We start from the raw sequence: 23,005 nt of genomic DNA on the forward strand, positions 1-23,005 counted from the left end.
GTGTAGATCCAGACAGCAGTGCAGATGAGAAGGTTGTCCCTTCCTGCAGGGTCTTCATCGCACCGAGTGACTGCTCTGTCTTCTTTGATAAACTTGTCTTCCTTCTCCTTAAATCCTGCCCAGCTGACTAGATGTTGTTATTTCTTTACTCCACTGCCTGTGTGAAATGAAGAGGCACAGCATACCAATAAAATATGCTATCTCTGTCACACGGTGGCATGAATTTACTCTCTCCCTGGAAACAGCCGCTCATGAAGTTACATTTGAGTTAGTTTGTTTTTACCCCAGGAAAGCAAACACGTTGAAACATCTATATGTGATTGATTCAACCGATTTGGATATTAGAAACTGTGTCAAATTCAGATTAAAATTGATGAGCAGTCATGAAAGAGATTTCCAGCAACTCTGCGTTTTGCTCAATCCTCTCTCTCTGCGACACGAATAACTTACTAATGCTTGCCCCATCCCGAAAAACAAATTCACCTGGAGTTTTCTTTTTTCTTTTTCTTTGTGTGTGAAGCTGGGATAAAAATTTTAAAAAATCTGCGTAAGAACAAGAGACAAGGGGTCACGCATGCCTAATCTCAGGAAATGCTACGGCAGCCGTTCTCACCAACATTTTTAATGAGAACACGAGGCCGTCCTTGGCCGTCCTGGCGAACTTTGGCTTTGCGCTGGGTGTAAAGGATGACGGGGATTAGAGATAGAACAGTGGGGTGGATGCTTACGTGTCGTGTCGATCAATGGTGCAGATGAAAGCACGGCCCCACTGGAAGTCTGGTTTGTGGCTCTTTCCTGCTGTTGATTGCTATTCTGCAGTCTTTTTGGTTGTTTTCCTTCACGCTGATGGCCCCAGAATGCCACATCCCGCCGTTGCGGCGCTCAAGGGAGATTAAAGCAGATAAAGGTGTCATTTTGTCGCTGATAAAAACCCACACTCGTCATGTCAGCTCCCACTGCTCTTATTAGTATTTATTTCCTGGTTCAGCTTCAGATAGGAGGGGAGAGACAAAGAGGTGAAAGGACAACATGAGGGAGCACCTTATTTATCTTAAGGCTCTGTTAATCCTGGGATCAACTAAACCCTCACTGCTGTGAACTAGTTGGAATTCTGCTAAATAACTCATCTATTATGAAGCTGCTGTCTCTGTAATCCTGTAAAGTCATTTTCATCTCTGCACTAACTAGCAGAGGCACACTCGTCTGCTTTGGCCTGGTCTCCCTCACATCTGTACAAATAATGAGCTGCTAGATGAGCTTGAGCAGCAGATTTGTGTTAGCATTAAAGACTCCAGTTTTCCTTTTTGGAGTCTTGCTGGTGCTCAACTCCTGACTTGAGCACCACTGTGTGATAGTGATATCAGCACTTCACTGAGCTTGTGCCATCTGCTTACATCTAATTTCTATCCTCAAACCCCCTTCCTCACCCCCCACCTCCCCCTTGAGAATCTCTCCTCCGTAACTGACCATTCAACTTCCTGTGTTTTCCCTCTCTCGTCCACAGACTCGCAACGGTCCCATCTGTCCACTATCACCATGATCCTGAAGGACAAGTTCCACTCTCCCAAGATCAAGAGGACTCCATCCAAGAAGGGCAAGCAACTGCAGCCCGAGACAGCAGCCAAGAGTACTGAGAAACCTACTAACAAGGTGTGTGTGTTTGTGTGCGCCAGCAGACATGTGTGTATCGTGGGAAATCCAACGCTTTCCCGCCTATTCCTTGTATTTGTTTGCCTCTTTGCGAGGCGATTGTTTTCCTGTCAGATGTTTTGTGCTCCTCTATTCCATTGTGTCCGCACGTGGGTTTCCCTGCTGGTTCCCACAGCCTCCCAGTCGCTGTGGCGGCTGGCTGTGCTTCAGCAGGTGTCTAAACCTATAAAGGCGCGAATGGAACCGCGCTGCGTCGTGAATGAACTCTGTTAGCTCTTAAAGGCTTTTGGTGTAATGAGTATATTCCTCAGCAGTCCTGCTGTGAAAGACTAGAGAGGCTCAAAGAGCTCTTTGCAGGAGCACCAAGATCACTCAAAGCCACATCACTTGATAGATGATGCTTTGAACTGTGAGCAAACCACAGGAGTAGCAGACCCAATGCACAGAGCCCAGACTAAATAGTAACTATTTACTTCTCTTATAAAAATGAACTTTGCAGTCTAATCCTGAGACACTGTTTTGTGGTTGTGGTTTTTTTTTTAGAAGGTTAGTAGGCTGGAGGAGCAGGAGAAAGAAGTGGTCAGTGCCCTGCGCTACTTCAAGACAATCGTGGACAAAATGGTCGTGGAGAAGAAGGTTCTGGAGATGCTTCCAGGCTCGGCCAGCAAGGTGCTTGAAGCAATCTTGCCTCTGGTGCAGGTAGAGGCACGGATACAGCACAGGTGGGTAATAGAAAATGTAGGTCAGTGTTATAATATTCTTTCTGCAGTCTTTTTCCCCACTTTAGATTTATATTAGTGACACTGTATCACTTCTCAGTTTATTCTTATTATTCTTGCCTCTCGAAGCAGCTTGTAAAGTAGCTCGGTCACATGTTCAGACTAGAAAGACGCTGGCTTCCTGTCAGCGAGGAGCTTGTGAAGATTGATAAGTTCGCAGGCTCCCCTCGAAATCTGAAGTTGTATAAGCTCACATCACTCGCTGCTCTCTCTCTCTCCATTAACACATTTCTTTTTGTGGAACAGAAATGAATTTCAGCTTTGAGATATATCAGCCCGTAGCACGAGTCAGTTTGCTTTATTTCCCCCGTGTGTTTGTTGTTGTTGTTGTTGTTTTTTTAAAGTAAGCCCGGCTGCAGTTTTTTGTGGACAGCTTTTGCCAGGACATGTTGGAACTTCTCTGTCTTTGTCTTTGTGCCTTTTTTCTCACCCATCGTTACAGATGAAGTATGGCGGTCAAAGGTCAGAGCACTGTGTTTAGAAACAGTTGATGGATTGTTGCTGGAAAACTGAGCAGCAGCCATATTTTAAGATTTGAACTCAATCTTACCGAGTCCAAATCTCGACAGATCCCAGTAAAAGTTTACATTATAGTTACTTTACAGCTCTAAGTTGAATGTCTTTTGGCAAATAAGCTACAGTAAGTAAATATTGTTTCATAATATTAGCTGTTAAGTTTCCATTTTAGCGGTTAAAACCGTTTTTCCGTTGGCTACATGTGTGGTATATTTGGTTTCAGGGATTTAATTTAATTTGAGTCAAATAGATGTAACTCCAGTGAGAGTTAAGTAGAGAGCTTATTTGCTAAAACTGTATTAGTATATACAAAGTCTAGTCAGCCACATGAATTATAATCACTCTAGATCTCCTCAGCTCTAGCGTGATCTACGTCCCATACTTGTCCAATCCACCATCTCCCTACTGCTATAGCTTCAGTTCTCTCCCACTCGCTTAAGGACTAAGCCGTGCAGAGACACTGGAAGGATATTCCTGCACTGTGAATCAGTCGCTGCGTGTTGGTACAGGCCATTGCCACACCTTAGTGTTAAGTCTCAAAGTATGATTTGCTAAATGGTGAAACAACACCCACTTCCCTACATTCTCCTGTGAGCTCTAGCAGCCTTATTCCTAGCCTCAAGCTTGTAGCCTAAGCAATTCCAACCAATCCCCCCCCCAAAAATGTTTGTTGATAGACAGTAGATAGAATGTGTCTTATTTCTGTGATTTTTCTCACTTGCAGCCTAACATGTTCCCCCTCCTCCTTCTCCTTCTTCACGCCTTGCTGTTGTGCCCTCTTGGATCATTCTCCTTCCTCACTTTTGCTCTCCCCTCCTGTGCATGATGTGCTTCATATCTGTACTGTACACCACCAAACCCCCCTCCGAATTCCTCTTCTCGTCAAACAGTTCGGCGCTGTCATCTTGCCACAGCCGCGTATATCAGAGTTTGGCCAACCTTATCCGCTGGGCCGACCAGGTGATGCTTGACGGGATTGACTTGGACGATAAGGAAAATGTGGCTTCTGTCACCAATGTCATCAAAGCGGTGCTGGATGGAGTAAAGGTATGGGCCCTGTGCTGAAAATGATGTGGCAGTGTGCTAAAGTGGAGTTTTCAGAGGAGACTGAGACTGGCTGCGTTGTCTGTCTGTGAACAGGAGCTGGTGAAGCTGACCATAGAGAAGCAGGAACAGCCGTCACCTACCACACCTAATAAACCAGCAGCACCTGCTGTCACAGCCGAGAGGTGAGCGCAGAGCACACTCGCAGGATTACGAAGATTCAGGCGCTCCGAGCACGTCCCGTCACTCAATCTGCTTTTTTTCTTTACGTACGCAGCAGCGTGTCAGCAGAGATGCCCCTGATAGATCGGGAGCAGGAGGTCTCGAGTAAGCCGGCTCCGGCAGCCGCTCCTGTGGAAGCTGCCCCTGAAGTACCAGACGTGGAAGTAGCACCTCCCAAACCACCACTACCGGAAGCCAAAATGGCTGAGCTCAGGTGAGGGTGAAAGCGCTCCAGCTGCGGGTGTGATATTGCGGATTCTCTGTGTTTAAGTGAGCAGGGCTACAGTATCAATACTTCTCCCAGCTGAGCAGACGTTGCTGAAGCGTTCGCTGTGGCGATAAAGTCCGTAGAAACCAAAGGATTTCCTGTCGCCTTATTTTTGTCTGGTAGCTTTGAGGCTGTGCGGTCAGAGGTCACCGAAACTATTTTGTGACCATTTGTACCGTCGCCACAAAGCATTTATTCGTTGCAGCTGTTTCAGTGTAACTTGTCTTTTTTCTCAAGTTGTTTCACGAGTAACAAATAAGGAGTAAAGGAAGCTTTTGTGGAATTCAAAGGGGTTTTCTTTGAGGTTTGAACTATTAAGACTTTTTATACTCGAGCCTTAAAAATCTGAATCAGTAGTTTGTTTGTTGCTCTTCCTTCCTTACTCTCTCTGCTGTGTCTGTCATTTTTTTTGTATTTATTTATTTCTTTTCCCATTTTTTGGATTCTGGGAACAGAGCACAGTTGAGTGCCGAGGCTGGCCAAAGGAGACCCTCTCAGAAGGAGAAGTATGTTAGCCCCATAGGATCATCTGTCTCCATAATAACATCCCACCCCTCCCCCCTTCCCCATAAAACTTCTGGATTGGATGAAAGTGCTTTTTGATTTGCATGGTTGCGTTGTTTTAAAGTTTGTGTCATCCTGGGTGTTCCCTGAAGACCTTCCCATCCAATCAGAAGACCGCCCAGTGCATGAGAGTGTATGACTGACCCTATGAAGTGTCCTTTTTCGCTGGCCTCCATGTCATGGTCGCTTCTGTTCGCTCGTCGCCTCATTTGGATGATATTAACTCACTAAGAGAATTTGGGTTTGACAAGCAGGAGAGAGCCTAACATGAAACACTCTCACTTTTCATCTCACTCTCCAGAGGAGGGATGATAATGTGTGTGTGTTCATGTATATATACATCTTTTTGTTGTTGTTGTTTTTTATGTGTGTGTGTGTGTGTGTGCGCGCATACATGTCAGGAACCGCGTGTTCTGCGTGCTTGCCTGATTGACCTTTTTTTAACTTTGAGACAAAACGCTCATTGTTCCTGTTTTGCTTTCTTTCTTTTTCTTATTCTGCTGTTCTCCATTTATCCGTCTGTAGTCCTCCACCAGCTCTTCCTCCTAAGAAGCGACAGTCAGCCCCTTCACCTACACCAGTGGCAGTGGTCGCCCCGATGAGCCGTGGCTCCAGCCTCCCGTGTAGTGACCACAGACAGGTGAGGCTTTAACGTCCAGTGACCTACAGTACTGTGCAAAACTCTTGAGTCACCCCTCATTTCCTTATATTTTGCTTCCAAGACACCTGAATTTCTTGTCATTTTGAGCATTAGTTCTCCAGACTTCCATGGCTGTTTTTTCACTCTTTTTCAATCCAGTCCTTGTACCTGACCATTTTAATATGAATAGTTTTTTGTTTTGTTTTGCTCCGTTTTTTTAAGGCATAAAATAGAATTTTTGTTTTTTCACCAATAAGGTGAGTCCAAACATCTATTAGTTGAAAACCTGGTGTGGAGTATCTGAAAGTCGTGTCCTTAAGAAATAAGAAAGAATCCAGTAAAGACCTGAAACAGTACCCTGCCATTCAGTTCATCGGTCTGCTTTGCTGAAGTCTCATCACAAATGGTCTCAGTGGAAGGATGGTTGTCAAGATGCCATTTATAATGAAGGAGGACAGGGAGAAATGGATGCCACGTTACACAAGAAATGGACTGAAAATTAGTGGTAACATGTCAAATGGGGTGATTAATCCAAATTTGAAATTATGTATTCCAGTCGTCATTGGTATGTACATGAGAGAAGGTCACAAGAGGTGAGGGTCTACAGCCGTCTGCAAAACATGTTACTGCCATCTGTAATGGTTTGGGGCTGCATTTGAGCCAGTGGTGTTAGAGATCTTGTCAAAGCGGATGGAATTATGAACGCAGAAAAGTGCAGTCAGATTCTGATCCATCAAACAACACCATCTGGAAAGCATCTGATTGGCAGCAGCTTCATTTTCAGCATAACAATGATCCCAAACACACTATCAGTCATGGAGTCCAGACTTCAACTTTATTAAAGCAGTGTGGGATCATCCTGACTGAGAATGCAACAAAAGGCAGCCAACATCCAAAGAAGAGCTTTGAATGTCCTTTGAGAAGCCTGGAGAACTCTTCCTGAAGACTACTTAAAGAAATCAGAAGGAAACTTTGCCAAAGAGAGTTCAGGCTGTGATCAAGCATATCAAGTCATATTTTAAATACTTGTTCAAATTGTACAACCTCCATTTTTGCTTTGTGTACTGTATTTTCATGTATGTTTGCACGTTTCAATAAATCACTGCACCTGTTTCCCATTTTCCTACAAAATACCAATAGAAAATAATGGCTCAGGACTTTTGCACAGCACTGTATTATAGCATCCCATTAGTTTACTTTAAAACCCTAAATGCAGTAGGTATTTGTAGGACGTAAACTAACCTTTCAGTGTCTCTGCAACAACAGGAGTATGAACAGGAGTTCCTTCAGAGGCGTTTCTCTGGGGGAAGCCACTCGTACGGTGGCGACTCTCCCCGTCTTTCACCGTGCAGCAGCATGGGGAAACTCAGCAAATCCGACGAACAGCTTTCTTCCATAGAGCAGGACAGCGGGCAGTGTTCTCGGAACACCAGCTGTGAGACGCTCGGTAAGAAGTCCAGCTATTCAGCGCTGAATTGCTTATTTTATTTCTTATGCTGGTCAAATTGCTTGCACAAAATACTAAAGATGGGTGCATATTTAAATGTTAACAATGTACAAAATCAGGAAAAATCTGTGCTTTTTTTTGCACAAATAGTTGACAGAAAAGTAAAAAAACAGTCAAAAGTTCAACTGTGAGGTAATTATGCTGTGTTAGCTCCTGCTATTATAATTGACTAAAGGGGGTGGGTTCCTTAATATTTTCAACACTAGTTGTTGATGAAATATGAAGAACTAAATAAAAAAAAATAAAATGTAATGTAAATAAAAATCATCTTCTCTTTATCTTTGCAGACAACACAGATCACTACGACCCAGATTATGACTTCCTCCACCAGGACTTGTCAGCTGGGGAAAACCTGCCCCCAATACCAGTTGGGGGGTGCCTCAGCCCCCTGCCCGAGTCTCACAGCGAGTCCTCTTCCCCCGTTCCTGGACAGCACCCCTCGCATCCACGCTTCAGCGCTCCCCCACCCCAGCACCAAGATTACTGGACCCCCCAGCCCAATCAGTCCTCCCGCATCAGCGCACCCCCTGCCCTGCCGATGAAGAAGCGGCGCAGCACCCAAACGTCGTCCTTCTCCGACAGTGGGTCCAGGGTGCTGTACGAGCGATTCCCCTCGCAGTACGACAACCTGTCGGAAGAGGAACTTCATCCCACACCACCGTTCCCCCTTTTCACACCCATCTCACCCATGCCCCAAACAAATGGGGGCGTGTTTGTTTCCCAGTACGTTGCCAGTGAGAATGCAGATGTCCCCGCCAGCCCACCGCCACTGCCAGAAAAGAAAAGCAAACACAGTAAGTGAGGGGGGAAGAAAAGGGGCAGGAGACATTATGATGCAGCGGTTAGGTCTAGAAAGAAGGACGACCTTTAAATGAGTAAAGTAAGATTAAAGGTTAAAGACTGAAGTCGAGATTTGGAAAAGGACGCTCAGTGCACTTTGTCATCCACTTGTTGCACCGCGGTTTATGTCAAGGAAATATTCCTCTGTGAATAGAGGCAGGAAGTGAACACCAGGATGTGCTACAATGGGTTCGGCTCCAGGGGCACAGAGGGCAGTGGATGGTCACTTCCTCGCCCGACTGCTACATCACTTCCTCTCATGCTACTGTATTATGTCATTCCCAGCAGCAGACTGCCCTTCCTGCTTTTTTTAATCACATTCCAGAGTCCTGGTTGATGTAAAGTGCAGTATATGCACACTACTGTTAACCCAGTGAGAATCACTGTATAATAAGGTTTGTTCGAGGAGCTTTGTCAAACCCAGGAAAATAACTGATGATGTCATAGTGATGCATTCATGGGCTTTAGGACATTTTTAGCAAAATGTCTGAATCACCAGGGTGTTAACCACGCAGACGGAGTTTAATGAAAAATGTTATTGTGTGGTTGCCCAACACTTCGTTGTGACACGTTTACGTTTTTTTTCCCTTTTTAGATCTCTTGTATTTTATATCTCCCATCTTGCATGAGCAATACTGATTATTTACACTTGTTATAGACGCCAAGGTTAATTTCAAATTGCTTTCAAATTGTATTACTTTACAGTAATACAGAGAAAATCACAACAGCCAAATGACCCCCTGTGAGAACGCTCTTGGCAACAGCTGGAAGGAAAAACTCTGTTTTAACAGGAAGGAACCTCAAGCAGAAAGAGGCCTATGGTGGGGCAGCCAGCTGCTGTGACTGGTTGGGGAGAGGAAGATGAGACAAAAGACACACTTTGGAAGAGAGCCAGAGAATAATAATAACTATTTTTTCTTAAAGTTGGAACCTTACGCAAAATAAACAACACGTTTCCTAATCGAATCAATCTCTTTCCTCCAGTCCTTCAATACATGCAGTTTGTGGAAGACTACTCGGAGCCACAGCCCTCTGTCTTCTACCAGATGCCGCAGAGCGAAAGCATCTATGAACAGCGCAACAAGCGCTTCCAGGAGGTCTACGGCTTCAACGACTCCTTCAGCAGCACCGACTCAGTACACGAGCCGGTGCAGCCCCCGGCTTTGCCACCAAAGCAAAGACAACTGGTAAGAGACCTCTCTACTTCAAAGGGCCGCGACCCCGAGCTCCTTTAATATTTCACCACATTTCATAAATTCTCAAGGCCTGAAGCAGATAAAATAGCCGGGTTTGCTCATTTGGGCCGAGTGAGCAAAGCTGTAATTTAAATTCCTGGAATCATTCAGTTCCGTTTAGAGCAAAACTTTGAAGCGGTGAAGTGTTCGTTGATGAAACTGCAATTTATGAAATTACACCTTAAATTACTAAAAAGCGTTGCGAGCCCGTGTGAAGAATACAAACAAGCCGTCTGCAGCGGTGGTGGTCCCTGCCAGCAGGAAGCAAAGAGTAGCTGCAAGTGCATTCCAGCGGTAATCCTCATCAATTTTCTCTCAAGCCTCCTCTTCTCTTGTTATCTCCCTCACCTATTCGACTCCCTCTCTTTCTTCTCTCTCCATTTCTGTAACCGCAGCAGACATCTGCACATACGTGGAGGTGTTTGGTTGTTAGTTGGAGATAAGACCGGCCTTTATCAGATCCAGACCACTTATCTTAATCTGGGTCGGCGTCTGGGTTAATTGAGACAACCGTCTGACAATGAGTCAGTGGGGAGAGAGTGGAGGAGACACACACCAGGATAAGTCACAGCAAAAGAAGGGCACACTGCTATCAAGCAATGCGTTCTCACACTAGCACATTATATACTACCAAACCTGGAACATTATTGGTTACTTTCCATGTGATCTTAGTTATTTTCTCTGTGCTTCTCTAACGACTTTAAATTGAGGGGCTTTTTGTGCACCAGTCACACTTTAACAGCTTTTGGATTGTAGTTTAATGGCAGTTATGAGGTGGGGAACACGCAGTCCTAGTGAAGCAGATCAGCTGAGTTTTTGCCGCCTTCATTTTTTATGTAGTGGTGAAAATGTTTTGATTTTTAAAACAAGGGTTTTTTGGGGGCCTTTAATGTTACTTTTATTAAATGTTTAACGATCACCACTAGAGAGCTTTATAAATATTTTGTGTTCACGGTAGATGATCCACATTTTGCCACATTTCCAGAAACACAATCGTCTTTTGTCCACAAATATGACTGCGCATTTGTGGACAGTAAGCAGATGACATGCTTCTCCGGGGTACAGTACAAATTCACAAAGAGAGAAACAGACTTTGTGGCTGAATGGCTGCCTACCCAGACCCACTACCTTCATCCGCTGTCCCCTTTCTGCCATCGACCCCTGTGTATTTTTGAGCCAGGCGCCCAACTTTTATTTTTATCACTCTTTTGTCTGAGCATACAGTCGGGCCGCGCTCATCTCCGCCTTCCTGCCCCCTAGGCCTAATCTGGCCTCGTGTTTTGGACTTGATGAGCTCGTGGCCCAGTGGACTAAGCCTGTTTGCCTCCTCCATAAACCCATGTTCCAGGCTTACACGCTTTGGCAACTTTACAGGGCTTTGCAAAAAAAAAAAGTCAATTCAGCCGCTGTGTGGATAAGAAAATGGGTGGGGGGAAAAAAAAAAAAACTAGAGCGGATCATATTGGCTCTGTTTAGAGCGTGTTGCAGCTGGCCTGGTTTCTGTAAAGCTCTTAAAGCTCAGGACATCAAAAGGTGTAGTGGGCTGTCAGAGTCAATATAAATGCGTGTAACCTGAACACGTCACATGTGCTGCAGTAATTAAGGTTTTCCAGGAAAACACAATAGAGAAGATTCAAAATCAGACACATTTTCCCTTCTCTTGTATTTCCATCTGCAGCCAATGAGCTGATGCTTCTCAGCTGTACTAGAAAAACCTCCTACGCTTTTACCACTTAACTTCACTGCTCCACTGCTGACCTTTGATTAAATCTGCTCTAATACAGTCTCGCTTCCTAGTGTAATCAACTGTCCCCTCTTCTCTTTTTCTCTTTTAACGCCCTTTTTTCTCCACATCTGCACCTCTCCTCAACCCCGTCTTATTCTCACTCTTTCTTTCTTTCTTTCTTTCTTTCTTTCTTTCTTTCTTTCTTTCTTTCTTTCTTTCTTTCTTTCTTTCTTTCTTTCTTTGTCTTCGTTTCCCTCTCAGGCCTCCCACTCCTCTTCCCCTTCTTCTTCCTCCTCCTCCTCTCTCTCCTGCCACCTCCAGCCGTCTGTGGCGGCAATGGAGGAGGCGGGCTCTGGGCTGGGCCTCAGCATATCGGTTTCTAACTCCTACCTGATTGGCCAGGCGTCCATGACCACACCCACGGTAAGTCTCCCCCCCCCTCCCTTCCCTCCTTCACCCCGTGCATTTGAACTCTCCATTCTCCACTCTGGCTGGGTGCTGTGTCCAGGGGTAGCTTGACCCTGTGTGTGTGCTTCATATGTAAATACAGTCTTGTTCATCTACGCCTGCACCATTGACGTTCCCGACGACGCCCTCGGGCGTTTGTGATTTGTTTGCTGTGCAGTTAGATTTGCTGCTCCACCCATCCATGCGTGCATTTGTTTTAACTGTGTGATTTTTGTTGTTGCTTTAAAAAATATATATATTGTTTATTATTGTGTGCTTTGCGTGGTAATGAGTCTGTGAAGTAATTTGTTATAGTTGAGTGCAGCTTCTTGCTAGCAAAGCTTGTGAGTTTCTGTGCAAAGCCTTCCTCTACCGGTTGTATTTGATCCTTTTCTTCTCTTCAGTGTGCCTCAGTTATTGAGTTGTAGGTACAAAGCAGCCCATTGGAACATCACATGAGAGTGTGTCAGGTCTTTTTTTGTTTCATTTCAACCATCAGCTTCTTCTTTAAGGGTTAGCTTGAGGCTAATCAGTGCTGTGTTCAAGTAAGCACTTTGTAGTAGATTTGGGATGTGTGTCACAGCCTTCCGGTCAGTATTTTTTGGAGAGTTGACCCATGGTGACCCCTCAGTGTGTGAGGCACGCTGAGACATGGTGTGGCTCTCCCTCAGGGTATCTCCAATGGAATGCAGCAGCAGATGGATCTGATGGAAAACACATTCCCTCCATTTCGACTGCTCTTCCTTCCACTCCTACTTCACCCTCCACCGTGAAGCCTCTCGACTACTAACCCTGTCCCTCTCACCTCCGTGCTGGGAGCGCCTTTCTCTCTCCTAAACACATGCACACTTCCACATCTCCCATTTGCCAGTTTCTGTGGAATGTTTGCATTCCTCAAATCGTCAGGGCATGATGGTTTTTGGGGGCATGTCAAGGGGGGGGGGGCTTCCAGGAAAGCAGCTTTGCATATGTCGAGAGGGATGACGTGTTAAAGGAGCGGACAGGAATTTCACAGTTTTGGGAGGATTTTTGAGATTTGCGTTGCAAAGTAAAAGAAGAATGAGATTCTTCGGTTCCGGTTTCTGTTCGGCTGTGCATGAGCGTGCCATTTCATTTGTCTGCGTGTTTGCCAGTGATCTATGTGTTTGCACCACTCTGTGCTGGTATGCTGAGACAGGGCTGCTATGTGCAACATGTTAGAACAAGTTACTGCTCCCTCCCTGCTGCCAGGCATCTATTTAGTGGTCACATGAACCACCAAACATTTAGACATTGCTTGTTGAAACATAGATGCACACTGAGAGCTGATGCTGGCTTATCTGTGTCCTTGTTAAGCCAAGCCCTTTTTTATAGCTTCCATGTTACCCCTCTGGAAATGTTTATGTTGTATTTAGTTTAGGTGTGTGTGTGTGTGTGTGTGTGTGTGTGTGTGTGTGTGTGTGTGTGTGTGTGTGTGTGTGTGTGTGTGTGTGTGCACGCGCGCAATTCATGTTCAGGCACATCACTCCCATAGTCAAAGGCTAATGGAAGTTTTGGAGGTATGAGGTGAACACGCCCCCCTCCCTCGCTGTCTTTTTCCCTTTGTGCAGAATCTTTTTCTACCTGCTCTGGCTCCTTCTTTCTGATCTCTTAGACCTGTCTTTTTCTGTTTTTTTTCCTTTTCATTTTGTTTTGTCTTCTTTCTTGCTTTCATTCTTTTCCACCAATCACAGAGCTTGGACCAGGTTGCCTTGACCAATGCCACCATTCTGGATGGCAGCGGGGGCGGGCCCAACGGTTCCCTGGCTGGCTCAGTGGGTTCTATGGCTGTCTGTCTTCCTTCTGAGTCTTCTCTCACTGACTCTCTCCACACCTCAGCGGTGAGCGTACAAAAAAAGGACAGATGTTGGAAGCTCAAGCAGGAATACTTTTGAACCAGCTCTGTGAAACAGATTTAAAAGGGGGGAAAAATGTGATGCTGGATCCCTTCCCCTGGCAGATTGGTATTAGATCACAGCTGTTTGGCGTACAGTATTGTTGCTCATATAATAATAACGCAGTGACTCATTCTCTTAGTGGTATCTTGTTGTCATTATCACTGCTCACAAACTGTCTGCTGTCTGATTATTGGTCCTTAAAAGAATCCCAGCGGAGCATGTTGCACTGCATGTTCTTCTTGCCAGTAAATATTATTACCTGTTTGTATCTAACGCACTCCAGCGCCACCTGGTGGTCACAAGTAAGCAGAACTGGAAAGCACATCACTCTCTGTAGAGCGCCAGACCTCGACTAGACTGCTATCTCTCCTCCTTAGCCACACATTCTCACTCGGCGTCTGCTCCACCCTTAGCAAACACTCTCTGCCGCCCTCACACCTCGGTTTGTGTCCCTCCTCTCTTCCCATAGAGCGAGAGCGCGAACGACGAGGGCGGGGAGGGGGAGTATGTCAACTTGTACTCATCCAGCCAGGCCAATGGGGAGCTGCCTCACTCCCTCGGAGTAAGTAGCTGACCGGCACGGGGTGGGGAGGTGAAAGGTCAATTCCATTTGTACATCCCCATCACTTCAGGGGTATGAATCAATTGGAGGGATTTCGAGCGACAGTCGGCAGATGTCAGTCTCACATCTGTTGCCCGCCGAGCAGCTTTTATTGATTCACCTCCTGGAGCGATGGCGAAGAGATGGAATGTGAACATGGCCAAACCTGACTGAGCATGACTTGAGGTTCACAGGGTTTTGCCTGCAAGGGACTCGTGTGCTCCGGCTGGTGTCTGTGGGGGGAAAAAAAGATGTCCATGTTGTGTATGTTGTTATGAATGCCTGGCTGCTGATTGCCATCCCCCCCCCCCCTCTCTCTCTCACTGGCTGCGCTTTAACTGTAACAAGCGTTTAACCATGTTCAAATCTAACACCTAACATGTCGCTGCTGAGGGATTCTCAATGGTTTCCAGTAACACTTCTCATAACAGTTGTTGTGCACCTGTGCATGTGCGACAAGTGTATGTGCGTGCGTGTACAGTGGTGTTTGTATTCCCTTGGGGCAGCTTGTGCATTTGGGATTTTAAGGCATGTTGGGGTGAGGTGAGAAAGGAGAGAGGGAGAGAGAACAAAGGATTAGGATGATGTATGGAAGTGTGGTTGTGTTTGTGGTTCTACATTTGGTGCTTCTACCCTGTGGTGTTGTTCTGGTTTGGGTATCATCTGTCGGGTTTTTCCTTACTCACAACGAAGGAAAGCTTCATTATTTGACCCCCCCCAGCTCATTACACCTTATCTGCATCAGCACTAATGGGGACACCATCCTTTGTAAACCTTGAGATAAACCATTCACCATTTCTGCTCTGCCAACATGTTGCATGAGGTCCTAGTGGTCCCTCTGATGCCATCAACAGCCACGCAGCCTCCTGTTGCTGCGTGGAGGTCATTCATCAGTGATGATGTTACAGATGCTCATTTAATTATTTATTTTTCCCCCCTTTCCACAAATAGGACACAATCGCGGCTGATGATGTCCTTCAAGACCCCACCCCTCAGATGCCATCCACCAATAACAAAGAGGATAAGGAAAGGTATTGCAGAAAGGATGTTCTTCACATTTGATGAGCTAGTTAGCACAACTGTGAAATATAATTTTTTGCAAAATGATCAGTTGTTTCCACTCTTGCACACAGTGTGAATTTTGAACATGTTTGATGATGTGTGTGTGTGTGTGTGTGTGTGTGTGTGTGTGTGTGTGTGTGTGTGTGTGTGTGTGTGTGTGTGTGTGTTTTCAGAAGGCAAAAGGCAACTGATTCAGCTGGGAGCGATGAAGAAGATGTGGACGAGCTCGCCCTCATAGACCACAAGGAGATCATGAGCAGGATAACACTAAAACAAGAAGTAAGGGGACAGCTGTTTGAGGCCTGTGTGCTGTTTTTAGAAATCCACCGACAACAGAAGTGTGCAGCAGCACCAGCGTACAAAGCACGCTTCATCCTGTTAGTCCAGCTCAGGGTAAAAGGTCGCCGTGAGTCATTCAGATGTGAAATCAGATCCCGAGAGCAGCCGTGGCTGCCCTCTGGAGTTCAATCTCCAAAACTGCAGATCTAAAAATTGACTGCTCTGCTGCTGCTCCATCCTCCTCCTTTGTCCTGTGTGGTGCAGTGTGAGGGTTAGATACAGATGTGTGAAAATGCTGTTCGCCACTCTGCAAGGTTAGGGCCAGTGTGACAGCAATGCTTTAAAAAAGGAGACGGGGAGCGATCAGAAATGTAAGGAGGAAAGGTGTAAAGCTTTGCTGAGATTTAGAGGTGTCGTGCAAGAAATATCGCAGCAGAGGCGATCTTTGTCACGCACAGATCTAGACTTTTTCTCCGTCATCAGTTAGGGAGCTGGTGCAGGACAGGAGGGGTCGGGGAGGGGGAAGGAAATGTGCGTGCTTCATTTTGGGCTAGACTGCATCACTCCATCCCAAGTCTAACCACTCTTTTCTTCTTCTCCTCCTCCTCCTTTCACTCTCACCCACCTCTCCGTATTTCTCTGCCGCACCTCGCCCGCTACTTAATATTCGCAGAATGACGACGGCCCCGACGTCCGCGCCGGATCAGGGGACATCCTATTAGTCCACGCTACAGAAACAGACCGCAAAGGTACAGTACAGCACACGCAAAGCATCGCAGTCGTTATGTTGTGCAGTGTGTCACTGTGCTTCTGGGTCACTGGCACAGATTTGTTTTGCCAGCTTTGACAGCTGTGCGTTTACATTAGAGTCAAAGACAGATTTATGTGTACTTGTTTAAATATGACTGCTGTGTTATTATTTTTCCTCTGAACAGTGTTTTAAATAGCTTTCTGTCTCTTTTGCGGTTCAGTTTTTTGCAGCGTGTCAGCCCTTCACGTTTGATGTGCTGTCAGCTTTAATTAAGTAACTGAAAACACTGGCTGCACATCGACTGAAACACGCTGCCTTTTTCCCTCTGTTCTTGCCCGACAGATCTCGTTTTGTACTGTGAAGCCTTTCTGACTACATATAGGACTTTTATAACCCCAGAGGACCTCATTAAGAAGCTACACTACAGATATCCTTTTCAAATAACTCTACATGTCACTCTGACCTTTTTTTTGTTTGGTTGTTGTTGTTGACAGAGTGCTCTTTCTCTCACTTTAATCCTTATTTACCAAGGAGACCCTTGTTCATCCTGCTTGCTCATTTTAGAGCTTTCACTTAAATTATATTCATACTTTTTTCCTATATTTTATTTCTTTATTTTTTATTAATTTTTTATTATTATTTTTAATGATTAAAAAAACTGAGACATTAGGGGCAGTGTGGGTTCTCTCAGGTTAACTAGTGATTCTAAATTGGCCGTAGGAGTGAATGTGAGTGAGACTGGTTGTCCGTCTCTTTGTGTTGCTCCGGCGACAAATTAGCGACCTGTCCAGCCCTGTGGTACCTCGGACAGGGTCCAGCCCACCTCCCCCAACCCTAAACTGGACAAGTGGAAGAGGATGGATGGATGGATTTTAGACATCACATGTATTGGACTTAATATTTAGCACTCCACTGAAGACTAAACACATTACTTCTGCAGTGTTTCATCATTAACTTTATATGGCCAAACTTATTATTTGGACAAATTAGGAGATGCTTTAATAAATCGTTCTTAATCGTGTGTTGCAGACTTGCGTCACTGCAAACCTACTCGGGGAAATTTTGATAAGCTGCATTTTGTCCCGATGTCTTAATGACTAGACAGTTAATCAACTGATTGAGCATATCATCAGTGGAATATCTGATAATAAGTTAGTCACAGCTCTATTGTTTTTACTGCAGGAATTAATTAGCAACGCGGTAATGACAGTGATTACTGCCTAATGACGATCATTGTTTATACAAGACACTGAGGCTCACAGAAAGCTAAAGGGAACAGGCAAAAACAGTCTTGTGTCAAACACACATGCCTTTGAATTTTAGAGAAAATGTGTATTTGTTATGCCATTGTGATGTAGTCACATGATGCATGTCTATGTAGACACAAAGCGGTCCCATTACACTGTCTAATCAGTTACTTTGTTTGTTGTGTTTTCTGAGTTCAGACAGGACAAGTCAAAAAAATCATCACTTACATCTGCAGAACTTAAGCAAAGCTCCAGGTTGAGTTCAAAAAGGTGTTTGTTTTTTTTTCTAAGCATGGTGGACATGGGGAGGCTTGCTTTGCATTAGCTGGCCTGCCAGAACCTAAAACTCCAGTGGGAGATCATAAGTGTCACAATGGTGGTTATCAGCTTTGTGTGTTAACCCAGGCTTTCTGCTTCAGGCTCCTGTAAAAGGGATGTTTGACGTGTTGTTTGACTCTTTCTCCACAAAATGGATCATAAGACTGTCCTGAAGACTGGAGAGTAATGCTGCAGAAAATTGCACATTTCATGATTTGGTCAACACAAGCGCACAGAGGGGAAATATAACTATGTTAATATATTTATATTACTGCTCTGTGTGCTCTCTGTGCTGCTGTAACTGCTGCACATCAGAGCTCTTAAACTTAAAGGCATAAGCCTTAAAGGCAGATCAATGTGTTCAGCTCTGACTCCATCTCATAGCCTGGTCTCATAGCCTTATTGACTAAATAGGAATTCTTGATGATACATGCCCAATAAAATCTATGTGGTCAGTTTTCTGATCTGTCTTCTAGAAGCTGCAATTCCAGCAGCATAAATAGAACCTTTGAAAGATCGAAATTATAAAGTGCATCACAAGACAAACAGAGATAAAAGTGAAACGGTGATAGGTGTAAGATACTGGCAGCACAAGGAGATTAAAAGTGAGCAATAAAGAAAATTAAAAATAGAAAACAGGTAAATTAAAAGCAAATATAAAATAATTAAAACATCATTGCTGGGGAAAGATGATACACTTTGGTGTGCACTTTGTACTTTGGTGCAAACCCACAGCACAATATAAGTTAACACAATTATAAGTTAGTGTTTTAGAATTAGCTGAAGAGAAGCTAAAACAGGGGTGATGTGTTCGCTTTTTGTGTGGTTTTAGTAAAGAAGTCTGGCCACGGCATTTTAGTCCAGCTGTGCTCTGTAAACGTTGTTTCCACAAACAAGTGTATAACAAACTGCAATAATCTAACCTAAAGGAGATGAAAGCGTCTATACTTTTGGATAAAATTGATCTGACCTTGCTGGGACTCCTAAGCTGCATAAAACAAGACTCGACAAATTATTCAGGCTCAGGCGGTTGTCAGAAATGATGATGAGGTCTTTACAATATTGGTTCAACTTTATAGACAAAGAGCAGTTGTCAATAAAACCGTTAAGAGCTCTGCAGGTATTCTGGCCATGTGTTGAGGCTAATGACTCTGCAAAAACGCCCTGCACCATAGTTCAGCATTCAGAGTGGGACACTAATTAATAAAAGCAGAGTGTGGGAGACTGTTCAGCAGATTAGGACCAAACATAACAAGACTTACAGGATGCTGTTTGAAATAACAGAGAAAATGTGGCACCCACAGTCAATTTTTAAGCCAAAAAGCTGAACACACAAGTTACCTTGGTGTTCTAGACAGGTACCCATTATTCTCACCTCACAGTACAACTCTTAGAGCAGGAATCAAGGAAAACAAGAGAAGCTGAAGTGGAGGTGGGTATCAAAGTGGCTTACAGCTCTGCAGTTACAGAAGTCGAGCTAAAGCAAACAGCACTCTTCATATAAGATTTGCCAGCTGATTGAGTAGAAGGTTCTTTATCCAAAGCTTGGCTCAGTGGCCTGTCTGAACTAAGGTGACTCTTGATTTCTTCAATGTACATAACATACCTTTGATGCCATTTAATAAGCAAATTATTTTGAATTGATTTACTACATAAAGGGAAAAGAATGTGACTGTAAAGGGAAAACCACACCAAAGCTGGAAAAACATCTGCAAACATGACTTCAGTTCTATTTAGGAATCCTTACACAAAATAGTGGGAGCATTATCTATCTGTAAGTATCCCTACAGTGCACTGCTGTTGCCATGACAGTTTTTTGTAAAGTGCTCTTCACTCCTGACTTTGTCCTTATACTTAAATATTAAAGAAAGATGTTGTGTATGTACTCCTGGTTGGGATAGGGCTAGATATGTGGGTGTGTGTGTTTACTCTGCACCGTGATGTTGCAGAGTAATGCAGAAGTGATATAACAAGCAGTGTAACTGATTGAAGTAAATGAGTGAAGAAATGCATTGTTTTTTAAAAGGGAAAACATGTAATATGTTATGTATTCATAGTTCACTTATTTTGGGTAAGAACCCTACTGGGACAAGTCCCTGATGAATTGATGATTCATTCATCTGCCACTTCTTGGAAGTATCATGAAGTATCAAGCTTTTTCTTTTTTTAATCCCACATTAAACACTGTTGTCACTGTCCTTAACCACAAAGCACATATACCACGTTCTGCCATAGTCCAGACACCTTCAAGAAACGAGTCAGCAAGAACACGTTCTTCGTGCTGGTTCGTGTGGTAGATGAGCTGTGGTGAGTAGTTATTGTTCCCCGTTGTCCTTCTTTTGTTACCTTTTGACTGCTTTATTGAGCTGACAGATTTCTTTTGTCCCTTCTGTGTCTTCCAGCCTGGTAGAGCTGACCGAGGACATTTTGAAACAGCTCATGGACCTGGTGTTCACACTAGTGTGTAATGGCGAACTCAGTCTCGCCCGTGTGCTCCGCAAGAATATCCTGGATAAGGTGGAGCAAAAGAAGCTGCTGCGTTACACTAACTCACTCAAGCCCCTCGCGGCACGAGGGGTCTCTGCAAGGTACTGTGGGAGTTTCGAGTCAAGTCTTTTTGAGGCGTGCATGGGGATGGGGATGACGGAAAAATGCAGTGCTTCTCTTATAGCTGTGTACCTTTAAGGATAACAAGCAGGGCTGGATTCAGTGCCTGGCAGACTTGCAATCAGAAACCACAAGACTGCAGTCATAGAATCTTAAACCAATTTAATGATTCCCAGATGATATCATGGCTGCAGTTAAACATTTGGGGAGTAAAGCGTTGTGTACTGAGATGTATCTTAATATCAGATTCCATTTTAACTTCATTAAGCAGCTATTTTATCGACACAGGGTGCTGTATTAAAATAATTTCTCTGTACTAATTAATAATCAGTCGACCAGTTTGAGGTAATATAAGAAATAGCTTAGTAATTCTGATGAAAGTGAAGATGATCAGACAGTCCAGGTAAATGAATTCTAATGAGCAGTGGAAGGTTGAAGCACTGACAGTTTGGCACAGGATAGGTGGACAGTGACAGCGCTAACAGGAGTGAAGCCAGGCGGGGACGATCAAGGACACAAATAAAAATTGGAAAGCGGTGCACAGTTTTTCTGTGGTTCCTGGATTAAACAACGTGTCCCTCAAGTGGTGTGAAAGATTGTGCAATGGCTTGTTTTCTCTCATTTGGTAGCTGTATCAAAAGGGTTACCCAATCAGCAGCTATGTGTGCACTATGTATCAATCCGCTATATTAAAAAGGCCGAGTTAGTGGCTCAGCTGTGTGCCACAACAGTGCACCACAGTTTCCATTTATATTGTTTTGTAAAGTGTTTTGGAATGAATTGAACCATAGCCTGTATATAAATGATGGACATAGTCGCAGTGAGGTCACCCATTGATTCTGGACTCTGCAGTAACACTGAGGCAAAGTTGAACCCAGGAACCCTGCAACAGTCTTCAGTTCAGTTTTATTTTATTCATACAGCACCTGAAGGCGCTTTATATTGTAAGGTACAGACCCTACAATAATACAGGGAAAGTCACAACAATCAGGTGACCCCCTATGAGCAAGAACTTGGTGACAATAGGAAGAAAAAACTCCCTTTAAAGAGGAAGAAACCTCCAGCAGAAACAGACTCAGGTTCAGGGAGGGCTGCCATTATGCCACTCATCCACACGACGTATAGCAGCACCCACTACATCCATCTTTTATGCTAGAACTACAATTTTGGCGGTTTTGCTTTGTGTGTGTTGTATATTTGCCACCCTGTCACCTGTCAGTCATTGGTATCCTGCGATCTAACTGGCAGCCATTTCAACTATCCCCCTTGAAGTTGAGGAAAGTTTCATTTGGTACCCACCCACTACACATGACACATAGTGTTTTTTGCCTGTGGACATGTGAATGTCATTGACTTTCTTTTGTCTCTGCTAGTCACTTCCTGTGGGGATGTGCCTTGACATATAGCAATGGCCATAAGTGCACTTTTTTCCAGTTAAAAGGGAGTTTTTCCTTCCCGCTGTCACCAAGAGTTTGGTCGAAGTGGTTGTCTGATTGTTGGGTCTTTACCTTACAGCATAAAGCACCTCGAGATGACTGTTGTTGTGTTTGTAAGGCTTTTTTGCTCTTCGGGACAGATGGGAAAGTAGGAGGTTGTGTCGCTTCAGTTTCAGACTCCATCTAATGATTTGTGTGTTTTTCATCAGGCCTGGAACTCTTCACGACTTTCGCAGTCACGAGATCGCCGATCAGCTCACACTTCTCGACGCTGAACTTTTTTATAAAATTGAGGTACGGTGCCTTCGTTGCTGCGTTAAATCTTTCACCGATCTGCCGATTATTTGTGGTTTGACACATAATCAATCCCAACCTTGTGCTCTGCTCTCCTCTGTGTTTACTTTCAGATTCCCGAAGTTCTACTTTGGGCCAAGGAGCAGAATGAGGAGAAGAGTCCGAACCTGACTCAGTTCACAGAGCACTTTAACAACATGAGCTATTGGTATGACAAAAAAAAACAAAACACAAACCTCATCAGACACTGTAACACTTAACTCAACATCTCCTCCCCTATAATTAAATTCTGTGGCTTTCGTCTCATACCATCTCGCCTCAATAAACGCCGACACCCCGCCGTGTCTCTCTCTTTCTCCTTGCAGGGTTCGCTCTTTGATAATTCAGCAAGAGAAAGCTCAAGACAGAGAAAAGCTGCTTCTCAAGTTCATTAAGATAATGAAGGTTGGTTTAAGTCTTACAAACCGTACAAATCATCAGGAGTTTCCCTGTTTAACAACAGTCATATTTATTTTTATTACAGCACTTAAGAAAGTTGAATAACTTCAACTCCTACTTGGCAATACTGTCTGCTTTGGACTCGGCCCCCATCAGGAGGTTGGAGTGGCAGAAGCAGACCTCAGAGGTGAGACGATTGCGAATTTAGGAAGAGAAATTAAAAATCTCCTCGGGTATCACAGCTGTTATTTAATTTAATAAACATCCCCAAATCTTCTCCGTCAGGGATTGGAGGAGTATTGCACGCTGATCGACAGCTCCTCCTCCTTCAGGGCATACAGAGCTGCACTGGCTGAAGTGGAGCCCCCGTGCATCCCGTACTTGTGAGTAAATGTGCATGACTCATCGAGATGGGCGTCTAGCCACGACTGGTTCATTTATTCCTTCCACTCTTCTCCACAGGGGTCTCATCCTCCAGGACCTGACCTTCGTCCACCTGGGGAACCCTGACCTGATCGACGGGAAGGTCAATTTCTCCAAACGCTGGCAGCAGTTCAACATTCTGGACAGTATGCGGCGCTTCCAACAAGTGTAGGTCCATCGGAATAAGTAGGATTT

The 23,005-nt window shown here is 44.5% G+C and overlaps 1 protein-coding gene across 8 annotated transcripts in view; it reads left to right on the forward strand.

Moving 5' to 3' along the window:
• Positions 1-23,005, forward strand: part of rapgef1b (Rap guanine nucleotide exchange factor (GEF) 1b) — a 45,286-nt gene that overhangs the window by 20,371 nt on the left and 1,910 nt on the right. For 2 of the 8 annotated variants that reach the window (XM_040053533.1, XM_040053530.1), the window contains exons 2-26: positions 1,505-1,650; positions 2,194-2,372; positions 3,836-3,992; positions 4,086-4,174; positions 4,267-4,425; positions 4,935-4,985; positions 5,569-5,683; positions 6,950-7,130; positions 7,478-7,984; positions 9,015-9,217; positions 11,253-11,414; positions 13,151-13,297; positions 13,824-13,916; positions 14,907-14,986; positions 15,191-15,296; positions 15,970-16,045; positions 16,390-16,474; positions 19,827-19,919; positions 20,015-20,200; positions 21,865-21,949; positions 22,063-22,157; positions 22,315-22,393; positions 22,473-22,574; positions 22,673-22,770; positions 22,850-22,978. In XM_040053533.1, coding sequence (XP_039909467.1) covers positions 1,505-1,650; positions 2,194-2,372; positions 3,836-3,992; positions 4,086-4,174; positions 4,267-4,425; positions 4,935-4,985; positions 5,569-5,683; positions 6,950-7,130; positions 7,478-7,984; positions 9,015-9,217; positions 11,253-11,414; positions 13,151-13,297; positions 13,824-13,916; positions 14,907-14,986; positions 15,191-15,296; positions 15,970-16,045; positions 16,390-16,474; positions 19,827-19,919; positions 20,015-20,200; positions 21,865-21,949; positions 22,063-22,157; positions 22,315-22,393; positions 22,473-22,574; positions 22,673-22,770; positions 22,850-22,978 — 3,403 coding nt within the window. The remainder of the gene's footprint in view (positions 1-1,504; positions 1,651-2,193; positions 2,373-3,835; positions 3,993-4,085; positions 4,175-4,266; positions 4,426-4,934; positions 4,986-5,568; positions 5,684-6,949; positions 7,131-7,477; positions 7,985-9,014; positions 9,218-11,252; positions 11,415-13,150; positions 13,298-13,823; positions 13,917-14,906; positions 14,987-15,190; positions 15,297-15,969; positions 16,046-16,389; positions 16,475-19,826; positions 19,920-20,014; positions 20,201-21,864; positions 21,950-22,062; positions 22,158-22,314; positions 22,394-22,472; positions 22,575-22,672; positions 22,771-22,849; positions 22,979-23,005) is intronic. The other 6 variants (XM_040053531.1, XM_040053532.1, XM_040053534.1 and 3 more) reach the window with 6 other exon arrangements.

The sequence above is a fragment of the Simochromis diagramma genome, unplaced genomic scaffold, assembly GCF_900408965.1.
Source record: "Simochromis diagramma unplaced genomic scaffold, fSimDia1.1 OVJJ01000596.1, whole genome shotgun sequence".
Classification (NCBI taxonomy): domain Eukaryota; kingdom Metazoa; phylum Chordata; class Actinopteri; order Cichliformes; family Cichlidae; genus Simochromis; species Simochromis diagramma.